The sequence below is a fragment of the Stylophora pistillata genome, chromosome 4, assembly GCF_964205215.1.
Source record: "Stylophora pistillata chromosome 4, jaStyPist1.2, whole genome shotgun sequence".
NCBI classification, from domain to species: domain Eukaryota; kingdom Metazoa; phylum Cnidaria; class Anthozoa; order Scleractinia; family Pocilloporidae; genus Stylophora; species Stylophora pistillata.
The window spans coordinates 3207005-3218356 of NC_142522.1; the positions used below are offsets into that span (position 1 = coordinate 3207005).

Sequence of the window (11352 nt, forward strand, 5' to 3'; positions counted from 1 at the left end):
TTACGAGCCTAGTGGTCCATCAGGTCGGTGCTTAACTCCGGTGTCTGTAGCATGAAGCGACTAAGAGTATTTCTACTCCCCCCTGGATGGGATGCCAGTCCATCGCAGGGTTACCCCCAGCATTAAATTGCCGGTACCCATTTAAACACCTGGGTGAAGAGAGGAACTGTGAGAGTAAAGTGTCTTGCCTAAGGACGCAACACAATGTCCCGGCCGGGGCTCGAACCCGGACCACTCGATTCGGAGTTGAGCGCACGAAACATGAGGCCACCGCGCCTCCACAATCTTAAAATTATAAGAGTCCCTTAATCAGATTTGAAGGCAGACTCCTTCACATTATATACTCCTCCGGAAGTAATTGTATGGGCTTATAAAAAGAGTAGCTTACTTCTGGCGCGAAAATCTGCGTATAGTTTTGTAAGTCATACCAGAGAGTACTGCAAAGTTAATATTACAGAACTGTGTCCCCATTCTCACTTTGAATCATTTTTATACTAAGACCTTGACTGTAATGGAATAGGGTTGGAAAATCTCACACGAGAACAATTATTTGATAAATTTTTAATTAGATTAAGTCCCCAAATGGTGTATATCATTTTCCCATTCCAAAGTCATAATTGTAGTCTAAACTTGTTTTACAATTTGTGTTTATAGCCTTTGCAGCTTTGAAATGTTTTTTTGACGAAGATCACCTCCTCTTGTCCTTCTTTGTATCTTTTCATTTGAAGAGAGCCCAACACCTCTCTGATTTAGAATGGAAACCTCCTTTGCGATAAGCCTGTTCGGTGATTGATGTCTGCGAAATTAAGTCAGAGCATCATCTTGCGCAGTCTTTGCACGATCAAAGCTGTTCATTGGAACTTGCTTGAATCTTTCACAATATCTGTCTGGAGTCTTTCATTAACAATTCTCGCATTAATACGACACCCAAGACAAAGAAGTGACAGCGTTGCCGGACGTGAGCCAATCACATCAATCGTCATCGCCTGACACAAATATTACTGTGTCAAAATGAAAACTAAAGAGCCAATTTCTTTTTCGTGATGCAAACAAAAACTGAAGACAGTGATAAGCTCTGCGGATTTGTGAATAATTAAAATACTAAAGAAAGAGGAAAGAGAGCGCGTATGGTAATAATTAGTTCACGGGTTTGCGTGTCGCCTTTTTCGGCTTTCCTTTCCACACCGTGCGTCGAAACCTTCACAGTCCCTTATCTGAAAAATACCTTTTCCTTGCTGTTCTTGAGTCTTCCATAAAGTTTTAAGAAAGCCTGTCACTCTGACTGAAAAGTACTTTGTTTATACAATCAAACGTAATTTGACCCGAATGTGCGAGTCTTGGACAGATTAAGCTACTCCATTTGTTATTGTAGTATTAGTTTCCCTAGCCCTATCAAGTCGCTATCGCACTAAGGGGGTTCCGCAGACCTGAAGAACACTTGTGACACATCGTACAAGGCGCAGAAACTAGAAAGGTTTCGAAACTTCTTGTGGTCAGAGCTCGCGGTAGCGTCGTGGCCGAGTCATGGAATTTTCCAAAAGCAACGAACAGATGGTCATTCCAGATTCGGAAATAAAGTTTCATGGAGGACGTTCCAAAGAGAGAATGATATCACTAGCGATTTTTGCTGTGGGGGTTATCCTATTCATCGTAGGAATCGTGTTGATTGCAGTTGCAGCAGCCGACAAGAATGAGACTGAGAAACGTACAGGCAACTCATCCACTGGCAAGCAAGGAGAGAGTGAAGAAACCACTGCACCTCTAACTGGAGCCACCATTGCAACAACAACAACAACAACAACAAAGAGCCCCCTAACAGCAACAACTCAAGCTCCTTCAGGTCGATGTGATTTCTCTGAAGAAGCGCAGCGAGTGGGGCTTGGCGAGTTCCTTAGTCGAGTGAAGGCTACACACTACAAACTTCATCCCTACGACGTTTACTGGGACCCTGATGTGACCAAAGACAAGGTCCGACTAGAATTTGTTGCCTATGACCCTACTCCATCTGTGATTAAAAATCGAACTGACACTGCCCTGAATTTGCTAAGGGAAATCAACAATAAAAAGATCAATGCTGATGCGTTACAACCCCGAGAAAGGAAGGCGCTGGCCCAAGTGAAGCATTATCTGCAGCATATATTCGGTCAGCCTTATGACGTGAATTACTACGCCGGAGACTGGATGTTGGGTCCGAATTTGTTTTGCTGGCAGGAAATCTGCTATCATGGATATGCAGTTCATAATGGCCTGGGTCTGTACCACAAGCCTTACAGTGTAGCCGACGTGGAGCTGATCGAAAATAAACTGAAAACTCACAAAGCTGGCATTTTGCAATACGTCGCCAATATGAAGATGGGAGTTCGCAAAGGAATGGTTAGAAGCGTAGAGGAGTGCGTAGCTGGTATAAACACAATCAAAAGACAGTATTTGAATGTTTCACGATACAACGCAACAGGTAAGGAAATAGGAATTGATCGATTTTTGAATAGTTTTGTTGCGCATTGTTTCACCCATTAGTATGTTGCGCCGCCTCAAGAAGATAGTTAAGACCACCCGTAATTTAATCTTGAATTCAGACTTGTGGCAGGTGTTGATAAAGGGTTAGCGCTAAACAGACGACTCCACGATGACCGTTTCTGTTCTTCACTGCAACACCCCTTTTCAATTTTGCGCCAAAGGATATTTAAGTCAAAAAATGATGACTGAAAGATGTCATTAATCAACAACTGAATTTGTTTTTCTTTGCGTCATCCGTTTATGCTGATGTTCTTATCAGCTGAAAGCGACTAAGCCGCGCAAATTTCCTTTGGGATTGAAATTTTTACCGCATCTTATAGTCACGCAAATAAAATTCAGATCAGCCAGAGATATTTGCAAATTAGAAGACTCCTATGACTCTAGTTGTGGCTGCAGCAATCTTAGGATGGATAAATATCTCGTTTCGTGAACAAATTATCCGATGGCGGCCAGCACTTGACTTGCTATGAGACACCAAAAAGCCAATTACCCTAACGCGTGTAAAATCGCGCGATCAGATACTGTTGCGCAAGCCTGCTCCATTTTTCATTACGCGGCCTAACTGGACGGCTTTTTTAAGGATTGAAACATGGCAGTTTCTCTTAATACAACATTCAAATTATTGCATTGAAAATGTTGTAAAACGATGGGTTGATATTTCAGCCATGCTTTCATCAAATTGTGAAAGACTTAGAGAGTTAAGAGAGCACTGGAGAAGCTAGTACTGCTCGAGCTTCGTCTCGAGCAACTCTCATCCATCTTTCATGCTCTCAAAACTTTCGACGCGCTTCATTTATCAGTAAGAGCAAACGGAAGTTTGAACCAATTGCTCAGTATTGCCCGTCAGATACAGTTGGTTTTCATAGTTTACACAGAAGTATGGCGTTCTTTTACAAGGAAATCTTAAATCTGATTTATAAGATAAATACTTTGAGACGCTCTCGATAGATAGACGATTCAAATAAAATAGATTTTGGTAACTGAATGACCTTTAATGTCAAAATAGCAATTAAAAAAAAGATAGTCGCCACTATTCTCTTAAAAATATTGCAATATCAATAGAATTTAACTTCAAATAGATTCAAAACAGATATGATAAGGCGCGCGCTTAGGGAAAAAATTGCACTGGACCGTATTCAAGTCTCGCCCAATTGTCATCTCATGTCAAACGGCTAAAATATGAACCAAAGTGACCATCAAAAAGACAATTAGTTGGTCAGGAGAAAGAAAAATAAGCTCAGTTGTATGGGTATAGGGTAAAATATAGACTGGACTGGACTGGACTATTTTTTGGACGATTTTTTGGACGAGTTTTTGGACCATTTTATAAGAGGGGAGGCACACCTTTAGTACTCAGAGAGGGGTGGGTGCAGTCGAAAAGTACTGAGGGATGGGTGGGGAAAGAGTGTTATTACTCAGGGAGGGGTGGTAGGTGGTTGTAATTGTAAACACTACTGGTTAACGGAGCTTTTACTCGATCGTAATAATCATTCGGATTGTTTTTAAACTGGCGCGCGGAAGAAAATTTAGTGGTGAACAATAAAGACAATAGAGTGTTTATGTCTCGGAACTATCGGTCTGATAGTTGTCCCTTGGAAATTTGATGTTCTTAAAACTAGCAAAAATATTTGTTTTAAGAACATCAAATTTCCGCGGTGCAACTATCAGCCGATAGTCCCTCGACAGAAACACTCTATTGTTTAACTAGGTATTTCGGTGTAGAGCGAAATTCTGTGATCTCGTCTGATAAGATCCCTGACAAAAGGAAGATAGATAAATTCATTGATAACATACTGTATACACAAAGGAAAACGTGAAGCGACTGATGGTGCACACACAAGTGGACTCAAAAGGTAGACGGATAATTCAACAGCCGGGAGGATCGCAAACGCAGTATTTTAAATATAATTTAAAGTCCAGTGTTTACGTGGCAGTTTCGCTTTCGCATAACGGAAATTCCGAGATCTCGTCTGATAACATCAACGACAAAAGGAAGAGAGATAAATCTGATAATTACACACTGTTTTACACGTTTTTCGTGGTGTGCGGTCTGCGGTCTGCGGTCTGCGTTTGCGAGGTCTGTGTTAACGAGACACCTGAGAGAATATTGCTTTGTACGATTGTACCAAAAATGATTTCATATAGTAAACGTACAAACGTTAAAATTGCGATAGCGCTTGTGAATTCTATATTTGCGGCTAAAGTCAAGGGCCAAGGAACGGAAATTCTGTGATCTCGAGCTCGTCTGATAACATCAATGACAAAAGAAAGATAGATAAATCTGGTAATTACACAAAAGAAAACTGATGGTGCACAAGTCGACTCAAAAGGCACACGCATAACCTATGCCAGACTGGTAACTCAACAGTGGAGGATCGTAAACGCGATATTTTCAATACGTTAAAGTCCAGTGTTTACGTGGCAGTTTCGCTTTCGCATGGCTAAAAAATTAAAGAAACGCCGCGGCCCAGCGAAAAATGTTGATGTAGGAGAAGTAAGTCGAAAAACCGATTAAAATAATTATTACGATCGAGTAAAAGCTCCATTAACAAGTAGTGTTTACAATTACAACCACCTACCACCCCTCCCTGAGTAATAACACTCTTCCCCACCCCTCCCTCAGTACTTGTCGACTGCACCCACCCCTCTCTGAGTACTAAAAGTGTGCCTCCCCCTTTATAAAATCGTCCAAAAAATCGTCCAAAAATTCGTCAAAAAGATCGTCAAAAAATCGTCCAAAAAATAGTCCAGTCCAATCTATATTTTACCCTATGCCCTTTGTACGTTTGTGTACTTAGCTTTGTTTACCTATTACTAATTGGTATTGACAAATGGAACAATTTTAATTTCGATTTATCACATCAACTATGCGGGTTATTTCGATTGATATGCGATTGCAATCGGATTTATCTCACGTGGTCTCGGATCGGTGACCATTTGTTATAATTACTTAATAGCAATAATACTACTTATACTTACAGTCAAACTAAGTGAAGCGTACCCCCCAAGATTACATTAATGAATTGATCATTTGGATATTGAACCCGCCAATCGTTTTAAGAATGCAATAATGAATTGATTATTTGATTATTGAACCCGCGAGCCGTCACGAATGCAATAATGAATTGATTAATTGAATATTGAACCGATAGCCGTATCCGTTTTGAAAAGGCGCGGATCATTGTTCAATTAGAAGTCCATTTCTGACGTCCAATAAGATTGTTCTATTTGACGAGGAATCCTCAAAATGAACAAACTGCACTGTAAAAACACTGCGGAAACAGTCGATCGCAAATATTAACGAAATAAAAAAAGTCTTGCGATGGCTTAGCCTGTAAACTATTTTTTTTCGACCATGAATACACACAAGAATTTCTACAAGTTCGTCAATATGTAAATATGCGAAAAGAGCTTTCGATAACATTCCATTTACAACATTTACAAGAAGTTCTACACAACACTCGAACTCACCTTTCCCCCCATGTCTGACGCCATGTTGAAATAGTTCCGATCCATCATCACGTGTTCGCAAAATCCAATCAGAAATGGACCTCTGATTTGAACAATGATCCGCGCCTTTTCAAAATGAATACGGCTATCGGTTCAATATTCAAATAATCAATCCATTATTGCATTCATGAAACGGTTAGCGGGTTCCATGTTCAAATATTCAATTCGTTTGACTGTAAAGGGTCAAGCGAACTCCAGATAGATAGAGCCTCTCTACCGATCTTCGATGTAAGAATCATTCGGCACTTTGGTTTCCCTGGCGTCAAACTGCCAAAAGGAAGTCGAAAGCCGACTATGGGATTGAGACTGGAGAAAACGTACTTTACCAGATCTTGAAAACAAATGTCTCATCCATTGTTCTTTCACCAGAAATTATCCCAGCTTCTTCCTTGGGAACCCTAGTTTTCTCACGATTCCATAAGAGACTTTTTTAACCATTGCAGGCGTGCTTAAAGCATGGTTTGTGAAACCATTTCTGGATCCTGATTTCTACAGTAACATAACAGAAGAGACTGAAACCGCGTGGAAGAAGGATCATCCTGGAAAGAATGTCAGCGAAAGTATAAAGGAATATCTGGTGGAATATGTGGGAGAACCACTTGAACAGATGTTAAGGTATGAGAGCAAACTCACTTTGATTTGGGGTACTATGTTTCATTTTTGCAACTTGCATGGTTACCTGAGCGTCGGCATGTGTGTCGGTTTGCTCAACTCGCACCCGTTTAAGCAACGCAGGTTTCTTACTTGCAAAGCTACCAAATATTTACTTAGTAAGAAAGAAAAACACGGAGAGGTGATTATTAAACCAAGGAGATACAAAGCTGGCTTAGGGGGGATAAGATTGAAAAGACTTAAAAATTAGGAATTAAAAAAATTTTTAATAGGTTTGTACAACGCGGGTGTTTGTTAGTCAAGTTCTTATTAAATATCTTTAAAGACAAGAGTCCTTCCCTTCACTTGATGTTTTGTCCCTGCAAATAACCATATTTTATTCAGCCATCAGTATACGTTCTTTCAAGAAGGAATAAACGTTTATCATTTGTTAGGAACTCGCTTGCTTGAAAGATCCAAATAGTTAGAGATACTCTGCATCTGAGTAAACCAAAAGGGTAAAACGCATGACAAAAGGGCGATGGTTTGAAGTATATGTTAAATTTTCTGTTTGTTGCTGATAATGTTTTCCTAGTAATTTTGTTTAAATTTTCTCTTGCCCTTTAAATTCAATGAAATAATGTTCAATTATGACGTCAACTTTCAGATACATTGAATATGAACACATTCGTCATTGCGTTCCAAGCAACGTATCTAGCGGTCTAGCTGGTCTTCCGCTCAAGTATGTTTGGCTTGATGGCAAAGAGAACAAGTCCCAGCCCACTGACCCATTCCTACCGAGTGGTGAAAAGCTGAATGGATCGTTTGCCTATTCCAAAATCATGTCATATTTCACAACAAACGACATGACTCCAATGGATGTTCATGAGCTTGGCAAAAAGCAGCTCGCCATTCTCTATCCTATGGTAAGGTAAATTTCTGTGTTTCAGAAAATTGAAAGCCGTTAGGTTTAGTTTAATAGAGATAAATACATCATGTCGCTCTTTGCCGCAACCTGCTGACTAGTGGGAGAGTTAGAATGTGTTTACACGGAAAACTTGAGTGGTCAGTCGTCGTATTTCGCTGAGATCACTTTAAAGTTATTGACTGTAAGTTGGTCAGAGCAGCCGATGATTCTGGCTTACCTTTTCAAACGTCGCTATTGATGGTTGCCTTAGAATACATCATGGCCCTTCTCGATCCTTGCAAATGCTGTAATAGAACGGAAAAGCAAAAGAAACGCTTTAGCTACGATCTACTCTACTTCATTGTTTTCGTAGCTTTAAGACTTATTTCAATTGATCTAAAGCTAGAAGACACGTTAAGACGGTTAACTCTACCTTTTCCTGCCCCTCTGTTCGTTCAACTGCAATCCTTTTATTGCCCATCTGTCGACTAAAAAAGGTGCCACTTTCGAACGGAATATCCCCATCTCTTTCTTACTCCAGGTTCTTTTGGGCTGCATTTAATCGAGTTGGAAAAGCAACAGGCTCAGCCCGCATCAAAAACAATTCGATAAACCTACCTATAATAAAACATTTGCAGGTTGCCTTATCTAAAGCTAAATCATTTACAGATTGTCGATGTTGCAAAACGTGTTACCAGAAATGACGATAATGACACAGCAGTAGCGGAGTTTAAAAAGAAACTAAACTCATCCGAGAGTTATTTCAATCCGGAACCAATCCCTAAAAATGAGTCTGATAAAGAGGCACACAAGAAATGCGGTGATATTGAAGGAGCTAAGAAATATTGCCCCAAGCGATGGGCTGCCCTAGAGTTGTGGATGGCCGAATCTAGGAAGGTAGGCTCATCCAATTTGTTATGTGACATAGTTAAGTCCTTCTGCAAGGTCTGGGAAGTTAGGAAACTCCCACGTCAATAATGAGCGACAATTATTTCAAGTAATTTTAATTGAAAATCCCTTTTTCTTCACTTACCCTGTCCACAGCGGGGCGTTTGTCGTATAGAGTCCATTTCTATGGTTTTGCACACAACAAGGTTTCCATCAGTCTTCAAAATGTTTCAGAGGGAAGACAGTGTGGTGATATTCCGGGGGGTCGTCTCCTCTATCCCCTCTAAAAATAATAATTCTCAAGTGCTTCTAAGTAATAATCAGCAAAATCGTCACGCCGATATAAAACCACACTTTTCCTCGGTCAAACTGTCATTGTAGGATCCTCCCCCCCCCCCCCCCCACCCCATGCACGTTTTGAGCAAAAAGCCAAGATTTCAAAATAATTTTTTTGTTTGTAGATTGTTCTGCGTTTTCCTAGGGAAGTTCAGGTAGAAGTATCAAAAATTTTTCCTTTTTGTTTTACCGATGTAGGTGATGAGTTTGCTGTCACCAAAAACGATTCCCTTGTTCCACTTTACTGGGGATTATGCGACTACACCCATCTGCCCGGTTGATATGCGGCCCAATCTGAATCCTTCCAGTGGGGCCCAAAGCTATCAAAGTGCGGGTCCAGCCTGCACAAGAAGTGCCAAATACAACCTTCCATTTTTCTTGGAAAACTTGGGTCCCAGGTTCTCTGAATGGAGCGTGAACGCCCACGAGGCGAGGCCAGGACATCATACACAAGTTAGTCCTTCGTCAGAGCGAATCATTGACGGTTAACGCTCGAAACTTAAGCTTGTAAACTTTTACGGTGACCTTGATTACATTATCAACTCAGTTGATAAAACCAAGTTTATCTTGTTGTACTCCCCCACCGACACAGCACCACAGTTTCTATAGAAACTTATACTCTTTATTCCGATTTGATATATTTTAGTCAACTTTTTATCACTCATTGATTCGATGAATTAATTCTTGGCTATACATAACGTCTTATTCTTGTTTCTCAGGTTCAGGGTAACGCGGAACACTTTCGTGACATTTGCGGTGGTGTTATTGGTTGGCTTGATAGTGTCACGTACTACACAGCGTTTACAGAGGGATGGGCGTTGTACGCTGAAAACCCACTGATAGCTGAGGATACAGACGCTTATAAGACCGAACCTCTGCAGAAGTTTGGAATGCTGAAGTGGCAGGTAAGATTCGACACGATGTGGTCTCCTGTATCACGAAGAAAGTAGTATCTAATCTGCCTGATAAGGTTTGGTCATTATAGAGTGTGCGTATACGTCATACTTTGGCGTCACCACATTTTTACATAAAGCTATGCTTAAGGTACATACACCGAATTGAGAAGTTGAGTTTTAACTTTTGTACTTTTAATTTTACCCTAAGGTATGGCGAGCTCTTCGTTTGATTGTCGACACTGGTTTGCATTACGTTGGATTCTCGCGGGACAAGGCTCTGGAATACTTTAGTAAATATGCTTGGGACGATACAGACCTTGCAAAGAAAGAGGTAAAAATTGAAGGTGGACGTTGATTCATTAACGCCAGGAGAGCGCTTAAGTCTTTTTTCCTTCAGACTGCCATGCCGTACGTGGCAATAGTGCTTGAGAAGTTGAAAAAAAAAATAAGATGGTAAAACGCTGAAGAAGCGAAGAAATATGTGACAGGTCGCCAATGCCAAAAGCCAGTAATGATTTTTAGCAATTCATTTATGTTAAACATATGATTTGCAACAAAACTGTGTTGACTTAAGTCTTTATGATCAAAGACCCATCATTCTCACTTATTCTGCCGTGATAACTAATGTTCATTGACCATGTTGTCCGCTTTCTGTCAATCACTTTTAGGTGACTCGGTACCAGAGTGACCCAGGACAAGCGACTGCTTACATGATTGGTCAGTTGCAGATCAAGAGCGCTAGAAACTATTCCAAAACTGAATTGGGAGACGATTTCAGTTTGCGAGACTTCCATTATCAGGTAAATCTACTTATGTAAGCTGGTCTAACACTTGCTTTAAAGAGGCTCTCGATGAAATTAGTATCGCCCTTGAAACGTTCATTGATGGTTAGAGCACAAAGAAGAAAGTAAGAGTGAGAAGTTTCTCATGAAAGAGTCTTAATTCAGAGCATTAGATTATTGGCAACAACATCTTCCATGTTTCATTGGCGGAAAATTACCAAAATGTTGCTACAGCCAGTTGGTGATGCTGTACTGATTTTGAAGGTTTTTCTCTAGGTTCTTGCTCAGGGATCCTCTCCGCTTGCGTACCTATCAGATCATGTGAAAAAATATGTGGCGTGCGTCAAGAACACAGCGAGAGCAGGTTGTGATGTTATCCTGAAACCACCAAAGAAAGCGGAGGCAAAGGAAGGAGTAAAAGTAGGCCGCTGGGAAAAGATACCGAAACCCATTGTGCACCATTTTTGATACATGAGGGTGAACCATAGAATGGCAGAGGGATGCTTTCGTAATTTAGAAGAGCCACGTACCTCAGTCCAAGCTTTGCATTACTAAAATGTTTAAATGACCGACTGCGTTGATTTAGTTTGAATGACCATGAACAAATTTGCGTTTAGTGTAGTGGACCGACGTTAATAGATGAAGAATGAATTTCAACCTAGACACATTTAACACGGCTCGAGTCCTCAATTGCAACTATTTGCAGTGTGAGTCGTATCCTGTAGCATTATTAACCATCGTTACCCTTTTTTGTGTAAATTTAAGACGCGAGTTTTAGGCGATGAAGTTTTGAAAAGCATCTGCCTATTTGTTGAGATACATTTTGTGAACTTGCAAAATAAAAGTTTATTAGCATGGTCTTGATTAGGATTTAATTTTATCGTATTCGCTAACTCATTAGTACGAACTAAATGAATCATCTCCA

The 11352-nt window shown here is 40.4% G+C and overlaps 1 protein-coding gene across 1 annotated transcript; it reads left to right on the forward strand.

Moving 5' to 3' along the window:
- Positions 1 to 115: 115 nt before the first annotated feature.
- On the forward strand, positions 116 to 11284 carry LOC111321763 (uncharacterized). The gene is made up of 9 exons (XM_088758456.1): positions 116 to 2455; positions 6471 to 6642; positions 7286 to 7544; positions 8195 to 8422; positions 8948 to 9202; positions 9469 to 9654; positions 9854 to 9976; positions 10314 to 10445; positions 10704 to 11284. Exons 1-9 carry the CDS (start codon positions 1525 to 1527, stop codon positions 10893 to 10895), a joined length of 2478 nt encoding a protein of 825 aa, XP_088614582.1. The 5' UTR covers positions 116 to 1524; the 3' UTR covers positions 10896 to 11284.
- Positions 11285 to 11352: the final 68 nt, after the last annotated feature.